The 22,061-nt window shown below is 42.8% G+C and overlaps 1 protein-coding gene across 11 annotated transcripts in view; it reads left to right on the top strand.

Moving 5' to 3' along the window:
• The first annotated feature begins 16,740 nt into the window (after positions 1-16,740).
• The window catches only part of ZNF521 (zinc finger protein 521), a 232,971-nt gene continuing 227,650 nt past the window's right edge, over positions 16,741-22,061 (top strand). For 5 of the 11 annotated variants that reach the window (XR_007509150.1, XM_049825418.1, XM_049825409.1 and 2 more), the window contains exons 1-2: positions 16,774-16,926; positions 18,027-18,081. Coding sequence is in view for 8 of the 11 variants with exons in the window: in XM_049825418.1 (XP_049681375.1) it covers positions 16,780-16,926; positions 18,027-18,081 (202 nt within the window). In the remaining 3 variants the exon portion in view is untranslated. Of the gene's footprint in view, positions 16,927-18,026; positions 18,082-19,369; positions 19,390-22,061 lie in introns of those variants that run through there. The other 6 variants (XM_049825451.1, XM_049825443.1, XM_049825428.1 and 3 more) reach the window with 4 other exon arrangements.

The following is a 22,061-nucleotide window of genomic DNA, read 5'->3' as shown; positions in this document are numbered from 1 at the left end:
TTACTTCTGAGGTAATTTTATGAAAAAAAAATAGTGTACTGTATAGATATATTTGTCCTCCAGCTACAGAGCCCAGGAAACTAGCATTTGCATTCTCTTTCTTATACACCTCGATATTAACAATGTTATGCAAGAAGGATAGGGACTGCCAGCTATTGCGATTGTGGTTGCTGATATATTTTATGGGAAAAACCCATTTTCAGTTGTCATTTCCAACCTATATCACTCCAGATAATATTGGGCTGAAATCATATTGAATTAATTTTGGAAAATTTCTGATGACATTGTAAAGCTACAGCTGCTGCTGGGGCTAGAAAATATATGTATATTTGCATATTTGCACATATTTGTGCATATTTTCTGATTATCCCTTGTCTTTTTTGGAAACTCTGCTATCCCTTGGCTTTTGAGCTGTGCTTGGATTTTGGTAGAGGAAGGTGTCTCAGTGTTAGGAATGTGCTTTTTCCTGTTTTTATAGGAACCGGGGTTAATGGCTGTGGATGAAGGGAGGGAAGCTGAATGGGTTTTTGAGTCAGGGCCTGGCCAAGCAAGGAAACTAGAGCTATGAGTCAGATGGGAGGAGACTGGGGCTGGCTGGACTCAGAAACTGGGTTAGGAACCGTCAGAGAGAGAAGGCGAGATCACAGGGGATGTTAGGCCGTATGGCACCTCTCCATCATCAGAGCTGGGAAGGTTTTGGGGTGTCCGTGTCATGGTCCCAAGAACTCCAGGGCTAGTATATGGCTGAGTTACCTCCTCCTACTGTACACCTTGATATGGTCTTTCACCACATGATTTCCTACTGTTTTCTTCATCAAGCCCCTGCCTCATTCACTGCGCCGAGTGGATGCTATTCATCTGCTTCATTCTCATTATTCAGTGTAATGGCCCTACATCCTATTTACTGCTCACTATTCAAACCCTGTTCCAAAGATAGAATAATTAATTTCCTCATGGGCTGTTCCTCATGGGCACTCATCATTACAGTACTTCATAAATAGTAATTCATTCATTTTCACAACACTCATGCGAGAGGTAGGTTGGTGTTATTCCCATTTTTCAAAAGGGGAACTGAGACAACCAGACTTTAACTAAGGCCAGCATTCACACTAATTATAGATGGCCGAGGTAAGTCACTACACCCTGGTTTGTCAGAGTGCTTGGCATTGCACAGCCACGTGTGTCGCCAGTGCACAGCTCAGATGTACTCGTGAGTGGCACTTGGGAAGGAAGACTGCTGAAGTATTAAGTCAAATGCTCGCAAAAAATAGTAAGTGACTGTAAATGAACAGCCTGGTCTTGGTGTTCCCACAGCATGGCAGATGAGGAAGAAGCAAGGACAGACCCCTCTGTGTAAGACAACATTCAAATACATCAACTAGGAAGCCCTTCTTTCTCTTCCTGCATACTTCTTCCTAATCCTCCAGCCTTGCAACACATCGTGTCTTTCTCTGTTGCTTTTCTTAACTGATCGGCGGACAAGTCCATCCACATCATACTGAAGACAAACAACAAGGCAAGGACAAATTAAGGCTGCATAAGTAATTTTAATCGTTCCTACACCTTGAAAACCTTATCATGTGATACCTACATTTTAAAACTTTCTCTGTGTGTACTATCCTATAACTTTCTCTAAAAAAGCAATCTGACTGCCCCCCTCAGAAGTCCCATCCTGGTGGCTCAGCAGCAGGACTGAAATCTTTAGACTCACAGCGCTGACCTCAGCCAGTAACGCTGGGAGAAGGCGGCTAATGCTATCCTGTATGCACAACAGCGCTTAAGGGGAATGAGACACTCACTTTGTGGATGGTTTCATAGGTGCATAAGGGATGACCCAGATGTTTGGGGTCCATCCCAGGTCCTGGAGACAAGCAGCCAGCTGCCCCTTCTCTCACCTTCCAACCCTCCAACCTTGGCCTGGGGTTTCCCAGTCCTGTGACTGGGAATCCCAGTCCCCATTCCCTGCACCACCAGCCTGTTTAAGTTTTTCTCACGGGGTTTCTCACCTGCAGCCTGCTTTCTGCCCACCTCAGTTCCAGTCCCAGTTTCTTATCCGCTTGCTCCTCATGCTGGCTTCAGTCCTTCGCCCGTCCCATGAGGCAGTAAGTTACAAAGCTGCTCTCCTGGACCCCTTTCCCGAGCTCCTTGTCCGTCTGAACATGTGCTTCTCGCCAAGCCAAGATGACAGTCTTTCTTCCACACTCTCAAATGGCTGACGTCTAATCTCAGGTTTCTGCCTCCACTTCCCTGCAGTCCTGTATCCCGTGCCTAAACACGTGCAAGCACAGCATTTGGGAGCAGCAATAGGAGGGCAAGTTTTGCTCAGAGCCTGCAACTTGGGGGCTGGTGCGTGCTTGGTACAGACAGAGCCTTTGGAGGACATTGCTGCCAAATTCCTGAGAAGTATCTACTGAACTTGAGCAAAGGCAAAGCATTTGGCCAAAGTCGGTCTGTTTTCACATTCTTGACAGCAGGGTAGGTCCTCTTCTATGCCAGATGTAATGTCCATGCTCCAAGGGATGGATATATTAGAGTTAATCGATTAAACGGTTGCAGAGACTTTTTTTTGATGTGGGCAAAATAATGTATTTTCTATAATCTTATTCTTGCAAATTGCTGAACTATTTTCACTAAAATTTTAGAACAACAAATAAATCAAAGTGAGGCAGACATCCAGCATGGGGAATTTTAGTTGAACACTTAAAGTCTGGCACAGTTATATGCAACTGAAAAAAGGGTTTTATAATGGGAAGTGTCAAGCATTAAGTATAGGTGGCACTTCCAACTCCGCCTATAATATAGATTGGATTAGATGCCTGGTTCTGTTCCCGGGGCATTCTGGATTAAACCAACTGACTCACAGTGGACTAGGAAGAAGTTCTTATTTTTCTCGGGTTAATACATTTGTATGGCATTTTTGTGCTTAAAAGAAAGAAAGGAAAAAAGCCATGTCATTTATCTAGAAGATTTATTTATTTACCGGTATTGGCAAGGAATGCATAATTTTCTGACAATATGGAATGGATGATTATGGCAACCAATTTTATGAGAGTCTTATAAAAAGAGAGGCTTAATAATAAAATGTTAACAATTATAATTTAAAAATGAGTCAGCTACAGAGAAAATAAGACAAAGGCAAAAAGAAAAAAGAAAAACCTTTCAGAGCAAAATGTTTTATTTCCATTTATTTCCAATGCTTTGCAGATGTGTGTGGGGCAAGTAGGAGGCTAATATATCTCACTTTAGCAGTACTAATTGTTTGCATTATCACAATAATCAAATGCAACCATATTAATCTCTGTGGTTATTAACTTGATTTTTACACATTAAGATTTAGATTTAATCCCCTGGGACCATCTATTAATGCTTTTAAAGTTGAAGGGTTTCAACAGTTTTAAGTTTTTTTTCCCCTCTTTTAGCTGCAGGCAGTAAAATTTGAACGTGTGTGGAGTTTTGTATTTTGCATTCCTGTGGGATTTTCAGAGACACTGCTGTCAAGGACCATGAATCATGTTAATACATAGCAACCTCTACAGCTATTAAAATGTCTGCAATAATGTGATTATTTTAAAACGGAAAAACTAATATCATATGTATTACTTAAAGATCAACCTTTTTTTTTTTTTAAGTCATTGGAAAGGGCTGCTTTTGGGAGGGGGGGGGGGAATGGAAACGTTAGTGGGAGTTGCTAAAATGCGAAATGTCTAATCCACTGAGAAGAGAAACTTCAGTTCCTTTTACAAAACACATCCTTACTGAGCTTATAGTCAATGAAGCATAAAAATGGCCAAAAAAATCAAGATCAATAAGCATGAAGAGCTATTTTATTTTTGTTTAGCCAAATCGTAGTTACACCAACCTGCTGCAACAGTATCTGGTTTCATGCTTTCATGGTCACTGAGTGATGACACCCAAGCAGAAAACTGGGCATGGAGGTGTTTTTATGAGATGTCAATGTGGAATGTAGCGCTAGGATTGAATAATGACATGAACTGGTTAAAAGCTCAGTTTTCAAGGTGGATGTTTCAGATACATCATTTACAACTTATATAAACAAGAAAGTATAGTGAAGTGACCCCATGAAAGGAAATAAGAAAGTGTCTTGGAGTGTATTACAGCTCTAGTCTTTAAATATTAACTCCAAAGACAAAAACAGTAAGATGCTGGTTTTAACGAGAAAGAATATAGTTCCTCAGATCATGTATTTTGATTGTAGTTGATTGCGCATATCCGTGTTGGCTTTCCTCAGTAAATCCTCCCTTGGCTACCTGTTTTGTTGGGCAGCCTTCAAGCAGCCACTCCTCAATTTCGCATCTCCAAGAGGGTGCAAAAAAACTATGAAAACTTCTACAGCCTCTCTGCCTTCTCTGTATCTGTGTCTCTGAATGTACCATGGCCTTCTCTTCCAGCAAATGCTCTAGCACCTCAGGTTGTTCCAGAGTTAGGAGGTTTGTTCTTGGATGAAGCACCAGCGAGGGCAAAAAGGTCCCTGTCCAAACAGCAACTGAAAGACACCATGGGTATGATGTAACTATTTTAATAGGTGGGAATTTAGCTAGTGGCAAGCGGTTGAGTGGTATTTTGTAAGGTGTTAAACGGGTCTGAAATACGGAGCTCTGGTCTTTCAGTACACAAGTGGCCAAACACGATGCGATATATTTTACTGGGCACTCAGAAGGACACCATCATGAAAGAAAGGGCTCAAGTGTCCTTGTTCAAGGTCAGGTGGGTTCCTCAGACAAGCATTTTAGCAAGCTAGTTATTGGCACCACACCAAATAATTCTAGATTATGGAATATAGGCGCTCCATTAGCATTGTTTTAAATTGCGCTTTCTGTTTTGTAAAATCAAAAAGGAAATTTCATGGGGAAAAGAAGTCTTGCATTCATGCAACATTAATGTTTAGGGAATAATGTGGTGTTTTGCCATGTTAAAAGAATTATTACAAACCCTTCATTGAGAAGCTCTAGAGATCTCATACTTTGGAAAAGAGACTTGATAATTGGATGTGCGGGAGGGGGAGGGAGATGTATGGGGAGGGTGTCACTTTTGGTGACAGCAATGAGCCCTTTTTTGTTCTTGTGAAAAAAGACCCCAATCTGGCCAAATTAGAAGCTTTTGAAAAATCTGAGGAACAGGTAGCTGCAGGTTAGCGTGGGGCAAGTAACTGGAGCTCAGGGTAGCGTGATTCACCCCTGGGCTCTCTGCTTCCCTGAGCTGAAGGGAGAATACCATGAGCTCATGTACATGCAGGCAAGAGTGTTTGGAGGAGGCAAATTAAATTTGCACGTGCCACTTGCAGCAAGTGCATCTTTTTACTTTCACAGCACTTTTTTGTACTACCTGAGCTCCCCGGAAATCTTGAATACTATCAACAAGTATGGGCCAGCTCGCATCCTCCAAATCTCCACGTAGAGGCGATCTCCTTTCTGAGAGCCACAAAAGTTGCGGTGATGCTCGCCCCCCTCCCGGCTTCGCCAGCCCGCCAGCCGCTGGGAACAATGGGGCCGAGCTGCCTAGGCGCCAGGGTGAGAGGTCACAGCATCCCACCGAGCTGCCAGATTTAGGGGCAGATCCCACGGCCTCTACCGCACTGAGCCAAAAGCAGGTCTTGTCTTGCCCCCTGCAATCCTGGCAGGGAATCTTGGCAAAAGGAGCCTCAGAGGGATTTCTTCCTCAAAACTCACCTTTCACAGCCTTTTTTTTTTCTTCTTTCTTTATTCTTTTTTGTTTTCCACATAGAAGGGGACAAGACTGTATGGAAAATTAACTGCACTGGTTTACGGGTCACGTGTGTGAGAGGCTGTGAGCGTTTGTGCACAGGGTCATTGTCGGATTTTACAGCAGTTGCTTTTATCCTTGGAACTGAAGCTGCCATGTATTTCGAGATACCTGCTTATTTTGTAAAGCTAGAGGTCTGGGCAGAGGAACTGAGAGAGTCTCTCAGCTCCACTGAAATACCTTGGACTTGGAGAGCTGGACTGAGCGACAGACTGAAAAAAAAGAAACAGAAAACATAAACATGTAAATGTGACATCTGTGATTCCACTTTACCGAGCATTTTACATGTGTGAAAATAGCTCATTGTCTTGCGAAAGTGAGAACTTCGGGATTGAAACCGATGACAGAAATTAAGGGGACTTAAAAGGAAAAGCCCAGCTATAGAAATGAATTTAAAAGAAGAAAAAAAAAAAAGGCTATGCCAACATTTTCCTGAATGATAGCAGAGATGTGTGCTAAAGAATAGGTGTTGACAGAAGAGAAACACAACCCTTTAATAAAAGAGGTGGGCAGGCAGACATATGAACTGCTGAAATTTCAGCATTTCAGAGTCCTGTGGGTAGAGAACACTGGAACACCGGAAAAACAAGTAGAAAAGATCTTAGGAAACCCTCACCTCCTAAAATTTTTGATCATTTTAGATGCCATTTCACTTGAGAAAAGAAACAATTATATATATCTATGAATTACAAGGAAAAAAGAAGACGGGGGGGGGGGGGGCGGGGGAGGAAAAGACACATTAATGATTTGACTTCCCTTTCAGATATCCCCTGCACTGTGTCATGATAAATCTTGCATCTTGCTGCTCAGCTGAGGGCTCTGCTGCACCATTCCTTGGTGGCTTTGTTTCGGAGCACCGTTTGCATTGAATTTGGGGAGTTCTCTAAGCAGCTGCAACAACACTGTTAGTATTTCCTCGCTATTTTCTAGCAAAGCATGATCCAAACCCACACTTTCGGGGAGGAGGTATTGGGGAAGCGCTGCTTTGGGTAGCTGTGACTCCCTGAGTCTGACAGCCTCTTGACAGTTACTAATATGGGCAGAGTGAACCTGTGTTAGTCTACTTGCAAGGTTTGTGATGTGTTTTTGATTTCCTGCCGCAGAAATGCATTTTGGCTAGAAAACAAGCGAGGCATACAATTTTCTTTCTTGCCATACAAATATCAGGAAATTGTTACCCATGTACCCCGTCCACATTAGGTAATTGGGCTGCTAACATTCAGGAAGAGATTCTTGCTTATTGGCTATTCAGTCATTGTGCGAACATGAGTAAAAATTACGATTTTTTTGAAGAATGTGGACTCTGTGTGATTCTGTCCTCATGGAGGCTTTGTAAAGGGTGCTAATTTCCACGAACTATGCTTTATTTGTCTTTGTCTTAGCTACTTCTTTCAATGCCTTTATTCTCTAGGGGTCATGTCATTGTCTTCTGAAATCTTGAAAGATCTTGCTTATGTATAAAAAGTGGCTTTTTACAAAATGCACAATTTCAGAAATTAAAGCTAATCAAGGCACCTTCTTCTTCCAGGGCAGTAAATTGGTTGTGATAATTTCTGTGTATTTTTCCTTTTCCAATTTCATGTATGTAAAAATAATGGAAAGAGACAACATCAAATTAAGCAAAAGTATTGCTCAATGTTCATTCAGAGGGCCTGAGATTTGAGAGATTTTAATAGATGACACAAGATTCTCATGTTTTTTACTGTGTAACATCCTTTTAAGTTGTTGAAGTCTTATCTCCATGTAAAAATTCTCTTCTGAATATGCCTTTTCTTTAAATTTTGCTGACTAGAGACAAAAGATTTTAAGATAGTTGCCAGAATATTTTCCAGTCATACAAATTCTTAAGACTAAGTAAGTCCTTGATTCTGCAGTAGAATACAGGCTTTGCCTACAGTGTCCAAGTGGTTGAGGGTCTTTGCAGAGCTACAGGCATGCAACTGCCTTGCCAACTCTTGCTGGCCTGAGGCTTCTATCAAAAGCAAATATGAATTCGCATTTATGTTGTTCCAGAGTCTTACTTCTGTTGCAAGAGGGGAAAGAAAAGAGGTCACATTTCGATGAAGGTGTGAATACTTCTGCATGTTATCACGTGGTACAAATTGATTGGAGGTAGTTCCCCTCACCTATATTGGGGCTCGACCATGACAAAAGATTTGTTTCCATTGATATTGGTAAGACTGTTCACCTGAATATGGTCTGATAAATAGTACAGAACATCCTCCAAATGCTTTATGGAAGGTTGCATTTCTTATATGAGGGCCCAATCCTCCTCTTTGGTGGAATGTTTACTCTCTGGCTTCTCTAGGAGGGAGCAGAATTAGCTTACAATAAAACCTGAAAAACACACTCTGATACAGGTTCTTTGAAACAACAAGATATTTTAAAACATACGGTTGATCCTGGCATGCTGACAATGTGTTTGAAGTTGTAAAAAGCCACTACAATGCATTGAAATGATGATGATGATGAATTTCAGTCCTACAGAGAAATGGCTAATGGATAATACATATCACTGAGAAACTTTTAAATTCACAAGCTCTGTTTCTAGATTTCTCTCTGTTAAAAGAAAAGTCATTTAAGCAAGTGATTCTTCTTTTTAACACCCCAAGCCCCTGGAATATTGTCTTTATGGATACACTTCAGAGTTCAGCTAAAAGATCATATTGCTTTAAAATGGGCATAGTAAAACCAAGCATGCCTGGAGGAGAATTTGTAAGCACAATTATGTTTGCCATAGAGTTGCTAGGTCAGTGGGCGGTATACGATGCACCCATCTTTCTAGGAGCAGTAGGATTTCCTGCTGTTTTTTTCAGTAGTGACCTAGAAGGAGGTTAATGATTCCAAAGAATGACTTTTCCCTTAGGGAAAATTTAATCTTCTGACCTTTTTCTCTATCTGTCCATTCCTTTTAAGTCACAGACCCCCTTCATTTAGCTTACATCAAGCTGTTTTATTTTCTTCAAAAACATGGTTGAAGTGATTGCTTTTGCTTTCATTTAACCCTTGAACTGGATGCATTTCCAAACTAAATCATTGCCCAGAATACGGAGTTGCTTGTAAGCATTTTTTCAGATTTCTATATTTGTCTTAAATGTAATTGTCAACCCTCAGAATCACTTTGACAACTGACTAACTTCGAAAATGCATGCCTTTAATGTACTCTTGCAATCATCTCCGAGAGTTGCTTTAGAAAAAGAACATGACAGGAATAAAGCAGCTACTGGATTTTTTTCTTCTTCTTTTTTTTTTTTTTTTTTTTTGAGTTCTATCAAAATGCTGATGGAACCAGAGTACTACAAAAGGAAATTTTCTTTAAAATATGTTCACCAAGCCCATCATGCCATTTGGGGGATTAAATTTGAGCTCCTAAAAAATATCAGCATTGCACAGTCAAACTGTTGGAGTGTTTTGCTTTGTCTGAACTGTGCAGACGCTATTGAATCAGATTTGTTGTCAGAATACTGTAAAATAAAATTGTAATTACTTTATTATTCTCCAAGGTGTTGACTCCGGGGTGCAAGGAGTTCTGGAGGGTAACTGGAAACAGAAACTGCCTTGTGCTCGAAGCTGTCAACTTCCTTTTACTCTGCAGCAGACACTGTTTTTGTCTGTATTGTATTACACGCGGTTATTGCCAACATAATAATTCATGAATATTCCTTCATTTTCAGAATTATAATTAATGCTGGATTTTGACATTATGACAAAGTAGGGCGGCTCAGCAGCAGAAACATTCAGCCCTAAGAACAAAGGAATTGCCATATTGGAGCAGACCAGTGGTCCATCTAGTCTGGTATGTCTCTGCCTCTCACACCGGCCAATGCCTGAGGCTGCCGAGGAAGGCATAACCCCCCCCTAACGCACCTAATTGCAATACTATACCACAGAGGGAAATTTCTTTTCGACCCCAGCTGGTGATCAGCTTATGCCCTGAAGTATGAGGATTGATAGCCCTTATAATTTTTATTCTAGCTAGTGTGGCTGCAGATGCTATACTTAATCAAATAAATGTCTAATACTTTGGTAAAGCTAAGTAAGGGCTAAATACTCTCATCTCTTGGGAAAAATCCCAAGGAAGGAAAAAGTGCTGAGAAATTCCACAAGGAGAATCACATCGAGTTCCCACTGCTTTCTCCCCTCTCAGGGGAGTACAGTTTGCATGCTTGTGGAGAGGCTGGCAGGGCTGGAAAGGACGTCAAGTAGCAGCACAGTCCTAGGCTTCATAGGGGAGTCGGGCTCCAAGTTCGGCCGCTCTTTCCTCCTCCTTCATTCTCTCCCTTAGCCCAGACCAAGAGAGCTGTTTAGATTGAGGGGAGTTAGGGAGACCTATAGCAGCAGTTACTTGGACTCCTGCCTGAAAAAGCAATGGTTTTAGAGGAGAAACCATGTTGCATAGGATGGCTGTTTCTCAGGTCTTCCTTTGCAACCTGAGATGCCCTTTCACCAAACCTGCATATCCCTGGACATGTGCTTTTTGTGTGGAGGAGCAGCTGAAGAGTCTCAGGGAACTGGAGGACATGACAAAGAATTAGTCCTCCTCTTTTCATTTGCTTCTGGCTTTGTTTTCTAATCTTTTTTGCCCTTCCCCCCCCCCCCCTTTTTTTTTTAGCAATTGCCCCAAAGCTGTTTTCCTCAATCCTATGCAGCAGCAATAAATCCCATAATTTAACTACACATTCTGATGAAAAAAGCATCTCCATACATTTATTTAAATGTGCTTCCCACTTATTTTTTGCAAAACGCAAGAGAACAGCCAGGAAGACCTGAGCTCTTCTGAACCAACTGAATTTTATGCAGTCCTAAAACTCCTCATCCTCTTCATGTTTCTAAATGAAATTATCTCTTCTTTTAAATCTGCCTTCTAACTCGGTCCCATCCCCTGCTTCATTAATCATGTTTACTGCACTTCTCTGTATGTTTCCTTGGTCTGCTGTGTCTTGCCTCTAATACACAGACTAAAATACAACAGAAAGTCCAGAAATGCAGCTTCTACTCATGAAATCGCATAGTAATATTTTATGTTCAACCATCTTTTTTTGTTCTTAGTATATCTGAGTGTCTTCCCCATTTTTCTATGGCTTCTAAGCTCCTGCAATATGCTGGATAGCATTTTCAGGGAATGATGACTAGATTTTCCCGTGCTAATTAATAGCCATCAGTTCTTGAAAATATTTTCCAGCATGCATTTCCTTGGCATTAGTCTGTTTAATTTTGCATGCCATCATGTCACCATTTTATCTTAGTTCACTGGCTTGCTCTGGAATTTCTTCAAGTTTTGTCTAAATTCAGTTAACTTAATATTAACAGCCAAACACTCCCATGAATTTTCCTGTTTAGAGCAATGGGCATTGGGTCTAAATACCAGAAAGCAGGCTGTGACTGTTGTAGTAAAAACAGATTTTACTATCTCTATTTCAGAAGCTTTTTTTCAAGATTGCTAATGAATAAGTTGAACAAAACCATCTTTATTGCCGCTATTGATCCCAGGGGCAATTCAGAGTTAACCTCTTTCTCTGCTCTAACTGACCACCAATTCTTCTGCAGTACCTAGAGAAAGACGTGCTGTCTAGTCATCTAAACGCAGCTCTGGAACCTGGGTGCTTATGAACTGGAGTCCTGGTTCTGACACAGCTTGCTTTTACAATTATAGGTAAGTTACTTCACCTCTAAAATAAACAGCCCATTAGGAAGTTGTGATAATCTGCCAGTGTTTATAAAATGCTTTCAGAGGGCAAAATTCCAATTGTTCTGATGTTTCAGGTTTTGCTTTCCATCTTTTTTATCCAGTTTTTACACCATAGATGGACTTTAATTCTGGAGCTGCTATGTTTTTTCTTGCCAGAGACCTTACCTTAAGCTTTTGGAAACACTAAATAAATTGTATCTTCTGGCTCTACTTTATTGATTACTTAATTAACTCTTTCCTGTAGTTCTAGGAGGGTTGAGAGAATGGAGGTAGAAGCATTGCAGCTTTTCCTTGCTATCTGTGTGCCTAAGCGTATTATTTTTACTGATTCTCTGACTAGTTTCCTAGTACTAAAGTAAGACTTACTGGTTTATAATTCCCAGGATCATCATTAGCACTTTTTTAAGAGATGGGTACAACCTTGGCCACTCTCCAGTCCTCCGGTATGGTAGCTGTTTTTAATGATAAATTACATATTTTTGTTAGCAGCTCACTTGCATTGGTCTTCAGTTCCTTCAGAGCTCTCGGATGAATACCATCTGGTCCTACTGATTGATTGCAGTTTAATTTCTCGGGTTGATCCATCACCTTTTCTGATATTCCTATTTCTGATAGCATCTCACTTTTAACACCTAAAAAGAATAAAGTGTTGCATTCTCTTAGTTAAAAAACAGTGGGAAGAAGCTCTTTGGCTCTTTTTTTTTCTTTTTGTATTTTTGATTGCCTAATGCAGCTAAGCATAAGGAAAAAGAAATTGACAGCAAATATCTTTTTTTTTGTTGTTGTTTATAAAAAAAGTTTTTATTATTAAAAAACCCTAAAGATGTGTCAGAGATTTGTTAGGGGATGATAGTGTCAGAAGCCCAGAATTTCAAGTTACTTTATATTTTCTATTAATAGTGAATCGTACTTTTCAGTGGACTGCTGTGGAAAAACTGCCAAGGGAAGTATATATAACATTTGGGGGGATTTCAGTGTTATTTGCTATGGCTGAGCAGAAGAATAAAGATGTACTTATATTGCCTATAGTACTAGAATCTAGAACAGAAAAAGAAATCAGAAGGCAAGCTTCTGCAATGGAATAGCTCACTGACAAGCAAGCAAATACAGAAAAACAAAACTATTACCATACTTACAGGAAAACAGAGCAAGAAAGAAAAGTATCATAATTAGTGTCAGTTGGTAGAATATATCTCCACTCTGCATATTTCTCTATGCACCTCCCCACTCTTCCCACATACTTATACAAATCTCTCCTCTCTCTGCCTGCTTTTATTATTCACAGTGCTCTCTGTCTAATTTACACTGTAAGCTCCTCAGGTAGGGACCTTGTCTCTTCATATGTTCGTAATGTTAAATACATGCCAGTCAAACTGTTGAAATTATAATAACTGAGGGTTTTTTTCATTCATTTTTCTTTCTTTCTTTTTTTTTTTTTTTAACAAATGGTAAGTTAAAATCAAAGGTAATAATTAGTTTAAAACAGCCCTCAGAGGCAGTCCCAGAAAAAGTGACCTTTTGAGCTACAACCGAACTAACCAACTTTATTGTGTCTTGAGGTCAAGGCTCCTATTTCACATGACTTGAGGGTCTTTACGTGCGTGCTACCCTGCAGTAAGCCACACAGAAAGTTATGATCAACTAGACTTTGCACTTCAGACGTCTGTTGAGGAATAGCAACAAGATTCAATTCAATCTGAGCCAAAAGTAATCCAGAACCAGGCTCAGGAATGCAATGGAAAATTCCTAAAAGATGGGACATGAGATTAAAATATAACAAAAAAATAACCAGAAGACTGGCTAATGCAAAGCAAGAACATTGGACTGATTTTGAGTGGGCTGGACCCTACAATTACAACTTTGTCACCACAGTTTGAAATCTATTAAAGGGATTTATGTTTTGCAGCTGACATTTAAAATTAAGGATTTACTGGTCTGGGAATGAATATTTCTTCTGCAATTAGTTTTTTGGAGGCCATATTTCATAAACTGTTTTGGGTTTTTTTTTTCCTGTTTAATCTACTGTAGCAAGATTTTGTATTGATAGAACATTTGAAAAATGTAAATACGGAAATCATTTTATTCATTGTAAAGAGACTCCCATCATGAAATTGCTGTTGAGTTGCATCACGTAACATTTTCACTAGGTACCTAATATATTTCCCACTTGTGTATGCTATTAGGCTGGAGCAAGCAAAAGTGAACGACATCTGATACTATGTAACTCATGCACCAGTAACAAACAGAGAGTTTTAATTCAAGACTTTTTGCTTCTCTTATACGTGGGCTTTTTTAATTTGCTTTTTGGAAATTTATACACGCATTTCTGTGTATTGCTAGAAGCCTATGAAAAGCTGCATGTTTTTCCACTCTTGTGCATTTATAGAGATGGATTAAACTTCACTGCAGCTGATTTTTTGAATTCTTGAACTGAAATTAATTACTGGGAAAAGGAAGGGTATTTTTCAAATTAGGACAGTAATTAGTTTAAGACAGTTGTTTTCCTTTACCACTATTCTAACCCAGCCTTCTCAAAAACAAAGAAACAAAAAAGATCATATAATCATATTTACACAGTTCCTATTTAGCTGTCTTCCGTGTCGGAGCATTCATATGCAGCAGCAGGAAAGAAAATCAGGATACATAAATTAGAAGCTAGAGTATGATTTCTTAAAGGATGGCTCTATTACTAAGGAATAGCCCCACAGGAATCAGATGGCATTAGTGCCTGGAAACCTCAGGTTGTTATTTGTGCAGGTCTAACTGTGAAATGTAGCAGACCTCATGTTACAGGTCATCTTTGCGAAGGCATTACGCGTCCTGTTCAACTGTAACTTCATTTTGCCCGGTTCCAACCTAAACTGTTGCACACTTCTTCCACAGAGGGAGTGAGAAAGGATAGCTGAAGTAGTCTAAAAATATTTTAAGAAGTCAGTGCATACTCTCTGCTCCAGCTTGATTCTTCTGTGTTACACAGCAATGGAAATAAAGGGCAGTTATTGATGAGACTGGTCTGAGATGGCTCGATACAGCCTTGGTTTTGTTGCATCTGCGTGCTTCCCGAAGCAAGGTAACTTCAGGGACAGAGTGTTTTGCACATTGGCAAAAGAGTCAATGCTGAACGCTGAACTAGTAAAAGAAAAAAAGGATGCAAGCGCTTGGTTGTTTTGTGCCTCTCTACGATGGGGAGCGGTGCAGGGGGGGGGGAGAGACAGACAGGGAGAATGAAGACAATATAAATGCATTTCTATTGGCCAAAACGGGGGGGAAGCCAGTATTTGGGCAAAAAGTGTAATAGGAGCGAGCACGGCAGAGTTGTTAGAGATGTGGGCAGAACACAGATCAGCGTGCAGAAAAGTAGGGAGAAGACCGACGGTGACCACCGAGTGCTAAAAACTTTAGAAACGCAGGCTGCTTTTCTGGTCTGCTCAAGAAGCCTGTTTTCATTCATGCAGAAGCATAGGTGTAGATTTTATCAGGACTTTGGGCTGGAGCACCCGCAGCTGTGGATTACAGATGCTTCCTGTCATGTATAAACACAATCATTATGTGAAAGCATGGCACCCACACGGCTACCTAAACAGCCATTCCTCTGGACTGAAGCGCTTTGTTCTCTTTGGAGTTATTTTTATGACTATGAGCAGGACTCTACCCAAAAGTTACTAGCAGCAGCCGTGTTTTTTTATGTCAATTAAATGGATTTTGTTACTTGTAAAATACATGTCCAAACACAACTCCATTCTTCAATCACAAAGTATGTTTTCTTAACACGCGGTGATATATAGCGACACTTGTTTGACTGACGGCACGAATGTAAACCATAGTAAATACCACCTGTAACTTTGAAACTGGTGAAGCTCAGTTAATAAAAATAAGAACATCAGAAAAAAAAAAAAAAGAAAAAAAAAATCACAGGCTTTTGAATTACACTTCTGCTTTTAAATATCAGATTTCAGCATGGAAATGAGTTAACTCAGTGAAAGGACTTGGCTGGGTTAATGAGGCTGTGTGTTAACATCTACATGTGTATGATGTCCCTCTCCCTTTCCAAGCAGAGTGAGATTGCCTGGATTTCCAAGTGCAGAGCAATGCTTTCTCCTCATCGCGCTGTAGATACTGACACAGTTAATCATCCCGCTTAATTTATATTAAGCCTCTATACAGCAAAATGTAGGTCCCAGCAGTTTTTAAGGTCCTCTGTTCATAGCTTCTGATGTACTGTATGTCATGTATATTCCCTCCAATCAATTAGTAAATAAATAAATACCCTTGCTCCGCAGAGTGAATCACAGAGCTGGTTCTTGTTGGGAGGAGGGGAGTCTTAGTAAACAAAACTGTATCTGGAAAACAGTGCAATCAATTTTAGAAACAATTCTCCTGGTAATATACTATTTAGTTACCTAGAGTAGCACGTTTTCTTACCTCTCACAAAGAGCTTTCAAACAGAAAAGTTATTTCGGGGGTTGCCAGCCCGCGGTAATTTAAGCGGTTTAGCATTTTAAAATAAAAGATGAGCGAGTTGTAAAAATATTCATTTTAAAATTATATTGGAAAATACTTCATCACCGGACTCAAAGAGACTTCCCTCCTCTTGAAAACAAAACAAAACTGCCTTTAAAGTTAATCCGTAATGAGTGAGACTTGGCAGGTCAGTTGCTTTACAAACAAAACCGCATCCAGCATCTCTAGGACAACGCGGGGGGGGGGGGGGGGGGGGGGGAAGAGAACGAAAAGAAAAAAAAAAGAAAAGGGAAAAGAAGCCGCCGGCAACAATGCAACCCCAGCAATAAATCCCCTCTCGCTAGCTGCCTCTCAGCGCTGCCTGCCTTCCCTCCCGTACATCCATCCTACCAGAAGGGGGACCTTTCCCACTCTCAGTCGCGGCTCTGCCTTAATTTCTGAAGAGAAAAAGAGAGAGCAGAAGAGACCCGAGAAATCCGCTGTGTAGCTCTAATAACATTACAGCGGCGGCGTGTATGTATGTGTGTGAGCGGGGCGGCGGCGGCGGGGATATATTTTTTTTTTTTTTCCCCTCCCTCTCTCCCTTTCCCTCTTCTTTTTTTTATTTATTTATTCTCCCCCCCCCCCCCCCCGCCAACCCTCTCCTCCCTCCCTCCTCCCTGCCTGCCTCTCCCCCTCCTCTCCCGCAGCAGCGGCGGCGGCGGCGGCTCCCGATCCGGGCGCGCGGCTCTGCCCGCCGCCTCCAGTCCGGGTCTTGGCGGCGGCCGCCGCCCTCCCCTCCTCCGCTCCCTCTCTCTCGCCTTTTAATCATGCCCCTCTGTCTGTGTGTGAGTGCAGGCAGGCTGACAATGATTTCCTCAGTGATTACGTACAGAGCGAGTCCCTGCGGGTTAGGGGCCCCCTCTGGAGCCATCCTGATGGCTTTGGGGGCCTTGCTTCCATTTTCCATTATTATGTGGACTACCGGAGCGACAGCGCAGTCCAAGACCTTGCAGGTTTGTGATGAGGAGGGAGCACACAGCACACTTCTCCTCCTCCTCCTCCCGCTCCCGGCTCTCCTCCTCTCGCCGCCGAGCCAGCCGTAGACTTTAGAGAGCAACATCCAGCTCCCAAAATCCAGGGCTGCTACCGCCGACCCGGCTCTTCGGGAAGAAGGGGGGAAGGAGGGGGGGGAAAAAAAAAAAAAAAAAAAAAAAAAAAAAAAAAAAAAACCCACCCCAAAACAAGGGGCGCGGGGGGGGGGGGGGAAAGAGGGGGGAAACAAACAAAAAGCCCAAACAACAACAAAAACAAACAACAAAAAAAAATTGGAGCTTTTTTTTGTTGGAAAAAAATTAGTTTAGGGTATTTTTTTTTTTTGTTGTTCCTAAAGGAAAGGAAGGGCTTTTTGTCGCTTTGCATCTTTTTTTTTTTAAAGTGATTTTTTGTTTCTTTCATTCCCTCCCCCCCCCACCCCCCATATATAACTGTCTTCACTCCGGCGGGCGATTTAAGGGGGGTGATTATATACAGAGATATATATTTTTGTGCAAGACCTTAATTGTTGGGTTTTTTTTTTTTTTCGTTTTTTTGCAAACTGCACAAAGAATCGGTTTGTAAACAAATCAAGAGGATTTTTAACACTTTTTTTTTTGCAAAGCAAATAAGAAAAGCAGATTATTTTCAGCAGGTTTTTTTTTATTTATCCGCTTTTAATCGAATATGTAAATTCTTCAGTAAAAAGAAATATTATACTAACGATCGGACTCCTTTCCCCTGTCTCACAGCATCTGGGGGGCTTTTTTTCTTTCCTTTTTTTTTTTTTTTTTGTTTTGTTTTGTTGAGGATTTTAAAGTATTCTGCCTGATTTGGTGCCTTTTTTTTTTTTTTTTTGGGGGGGGGGGGGAGTCGGGAAAGGGGGGAGGGGGGCTGAAAGCTTGGAAAGTTTTGGTTGCAGCTGCCTGGACAAGGCGCTGAGCCCCCCAGCCAGCCGCCGGCGGAGACAGGGAGGGAGGGCAGGAGCGAGGGAGCCGCCGGAGGAGCGCAAGTCTTGCAGGGTCTCCTCGGCTATAAGGAAGTGTAGTTTCTTATAGGGCTGAAATTGAAACAACTTCAGCTGTTTGCTTTTAGGATGTCTCGCCGCAAGCAAGCTAAACCAAGATCACTCAAAGGTAAGTACTACCCCCCTCCCTTTCCTTCCCCCTTCCCCCTCCCCCGGCCCTCTCTCTCCCGTGAACGCCGCGGTGGGCAGCCCCAGCCCGGCTCCGCGGCGCTGCGCGGTTCCCTCCGCGCCCTCTCCGGCGGTGGCACTCCCCCCCCCCCCCCCCGCCCCAAGTAACCGCCCTCGCCGCTAACAACCCCAAAACAAAGATGGGGGGGGGGGGGGGGGGCGGGGAAGGAGGGAAGAGAGACCCCGACCCGAAGCGGCCGGTGCTACCCGAAACTCGCCGCGCTGGAAAAGTTGCCGCCGGCAGCCGCGGTGACAGCCCGCTGCGGCATCTCCGCAGCCCGGCCCGCCTCCCTCCGCGGGCGCGGGCAGCAGCGCGGCGCCGCAGCCGCCCGCCAACAGCTGTGCTTTTTAAATAAATAATTAAAAAGTTGCGGGCTCCTTTCCCCCCACCCCACTCCCGGCCTTTCCTTCCTTTCCCCGCCCGGTTCCCGGCGAGGTCCCGTGCCGGCGGTCCCGGCGGGCGAGGGAAGTTTCGGGGCGCGCGCGGGGTGGGGGTGGGGCGGGCCGGGCCGAAGTTCCCCGCGCGGGGCCGGAGTTGGGGCTGTGGAGGAATGTGGCGCCGGCTGTCACGTGAAGCGGCCCCTCGCCGCCGAGGGGGCATGTGTGAGGGGCGGCGGCGGCGGCGGGGGGGTTAAATACAGAAACACGCGCGCAAATACATAAATAAGGGGAGCGGGGCGGGGGGGAGCGCGCCCCGGAGCCCCAAGTCGCCGGGACTCCTCCCGGAGCCCCGGAGGGGGCCGGTGTATGTGTGTGTGGGGGGGGGGGGGAAGCCCGGCACCCGGAGGAGGACAAAGGGCGGCTTGTGCTGCTCTGGCGGGGCCGGCAGCGTCCCGGCCCGGGCGCCCCCTCCTCCCCCGCCCCGCACGGCCTGGCGCGGCCGCCCCCCGCCGGCCCGGCGGGCCCCTCGCCGCCGCCGCCGCCGCCCCTCAGCCCCGCCGCGGCGCGGTGTGTCGCCCGCCCGCCCGCGCCTCGCGCGCCCCCCGAGGAGCGGGCAGCCGTTGGCCGCCCCCCCCCCACCCACCCCCCTCCCCCGCCCCGGAGTCGGGAGCCGTTGGCCGCCCCCCGAGGAGCCGGGAGCCGTTGGCCTCGGCGGGCGGGCAGGCAGGGGCTTCTCCCCGCCTGCGAGCGGGGAAGGAGGCTGAGGGTGGCTGTCACCTCAAATAAACATCTCTCTCTGGATGGGCGCGTTCCTCCTGGGTTGGTCTGTACATTGCAGTGAAGTTGAATAAAGCCTGGGTTGCGTCAGGTCAGAACATCTATAAGTTGTCTACTTTTGGGGGGGGACGGGAAGGCGGGGGGAGAGGGAGAAAGGCCTGCGGATCTGAGGGCAACTTGTGCGGCCCGGGGGGCTGGCTGTGCCGGCAGCGCGGAGCCCGGCGAGCCCCCGGCGGGGGATGTGATCCTGAGCCGCTTCGTGGCTGACGGCAGGCCTTGTTTTCTTCTAAACGCTGGGCTGGCGTACGCCAGGAGTTAAGTGCCTAGAAACCAGCGCAGTTACATAGTTAGAAAGCAGGAGCGGGGTCTTGCTTTTATGGACTTGTACGGGAGGACCTGGCAAAAAACTGCGCTCCCTTCGCTTGAAACAACTCTTTCCAGGAGTTCCCTTTTCAAAGTCTTTCTGTTGACTTCACTGAGCTTTAGAAGAAGGCTTTAATTCTTTCTTCTTTTCTTTCTTTCTTTCTTTTTTTTTTTTTTTAAAAAAAAAAAAAAAAAGAGAACAACTCTCCAGATATTTTAAAAGGGAATAAAGGGTGCCTTGAATTTAGTGCTTTACCTGCTGCTGCCGTCTGTATCTAGTTTACCGAAGTTTGTGCGGTTCAGTGGTGCTTTTGTTTGGCATCTTGTGAAGAACAAACGAGCTGCTCTTCCCTTACCTCTTAAAAATGATACTACAATGAAAGTTCTGTTGCTTGGGCATGCACTTATATTCCGAGCTTCCCAGGGAGGATTTATTTACCTGTGCATAAGAGTTTTAGAGCCAGTAGGAGAGCACTCAATTAGCCGTATATGCAAAAAGATGCTGCGAAACTTTAACTGAAGGTTAGTCGTAGACCTCCACGTATTTAAGTGCAAAGGAATAAACGTTCAGAATTAATTGGCAAATAGAGAAAACTGTTCTCCTGTTAGGCATTGGACGTGTTTTGCTTGTGGTTATTTGTTAGATGCATTACAGAGAGGAGGTTTGTTTCAAATATCTTCCTGTAAACATCACACTTAATTTAAAACAAAAGATACAGCTTCCATTTTATGTGGAGGTATGGGCTTTGCCTGCCTTATGTACCAGTAGCCAGAGTCCCTAAAATGAGAAAACAGCAACATTGGACTATTCAGATGGAGCAGCTTGGGTTTGCTGACAATAAACTACTGACTTAAGAAAACCGCTTAATGTTCAGGATAGAGATGATAGAGATTTCTTTACAGTGTCTTATTTACTATTTTTCAACTAAAAACAGGCAGTAAATCAATCAATCATCATCTGTAATTATTGCTGCAGTAATTACCTTTGGGGAGTAGGTTATCATTCTTGGTGGCCTTTGTTCAAATATCTTTTTCATTTTTCCTGTTTTATTTTTCTTGAATCATGTCAATTTTTGAGTGGCTTAATAGAATTCTGAAAGCAGTCCGACTAAGACTTCTGAAAGGGCTAATAACGCGATTCATCTGAGAAGTTGAAAGATGCTTGCGTAGACATAGCATTTAAATTCATTGATAGAGTCTGCCCATCAGTTATTACATCTTCATTTTTAGTGAACAAAAGCTGTAAGTAGTGTTGCAAGGAGAATTTAAACTGTACCTCCAATGCAGCGTTTATTTAAATTCCTTATTTCTTAAGTATTACTTACTGATTTAGTACAGTACAAAATATAGTTCTACAGTTTAAAAATAAACAGTATTTTAAATAGCTTCTCTGAAAAACTATTCTTTGAATGTATGTAAATGAGTTATTTAAACTCATGAGCGCTGTTTTACATCTAAATAAAATATGGAGTTACACATTACATTTCCAATTTGTCATGTACGTAGCAACCCTTTCTGGGGGGAAGATATAAGAGATATTTTTGATATGTCTGTCACTTTTGATAACTTAATTTGAAACTTATATCTTAGGGGAGTACTGATACAAGGCAGGTAAATACATTAAAACAAAATGACAATTGAGTTTTTTTATATTGAATGCATGAGACTAAGGTTCATCTGAAATGGTGGGTGTTAAAAACTTGCTAATGACTGAATTTCTTCTGTTTCTTGAAAATACACTTTTTTGAATTGCCATGCTTTCTGTTTACATTCCTCTTCTATTTTCCCCCTCCCCCCCGGGTTTCTTGCCAACTTTGGTCTGACTGTCCCCCAGCTCTTAGTGAGGATTGCATCTCAGATTTGGACCTGGGAAAGAAAAAAAGGCATGGCTGATGTTAGATAAGTCCCTTACAATTTAAGAATAATAAAAATATCTTTCCAAGGAAAAATAAGATTGTAATTATTTTCTGTGAAAAGCACTGTCTCTTACAAATATACTACAGGGTTGTGGCAAAAAAAACCCCAAGTGTCAAAGGGAGAGTAAATTATTTAACTTTATGAAAAACTGTAATTTGATTATCTTATTTTACTTCAGGAAGGAAGAATTAAAGTTCAGCTGCTGGATTCTTATAGGCAAGGGAAGGATCAGTTGCATCACTCATCAGTCCTGACCTATATTTCATTCTCCTGATTAATTTATCCCATTTCCTTGGCTAGTTTCTGAAAAGAAAAAAAAAAGAAAAAAAAAAAAAAGGAAAATCTATTAAGTATCATTGACCTGATCAAAATCACCTAATGCGTTTGGTGGGGGAGGGGAGGATAGCGGGAGAAAAGCAGGTGGGGAAAGATAAGTCAGAGATACGATACCCGTGTATAAGCCCCAGAAGAGCCACTGTGCAA

This window comes from Accipiter gentilis, chromosome 2 (genome assembly GCF_929443795.1).
Source record: "Accipiter gentilis chromosome 2, bAccGen1.1, whole genome shotgun sequence".
Classification (NCBI taxonomy): Eukaryota; Metazoa; Chordata; class Aves; order Accipitriformes; family Accipitridae; genus Astur; species Astur gentilis.
This window is presented reverse-complemented; position numbering and strand designations above follow the sequence as displayed.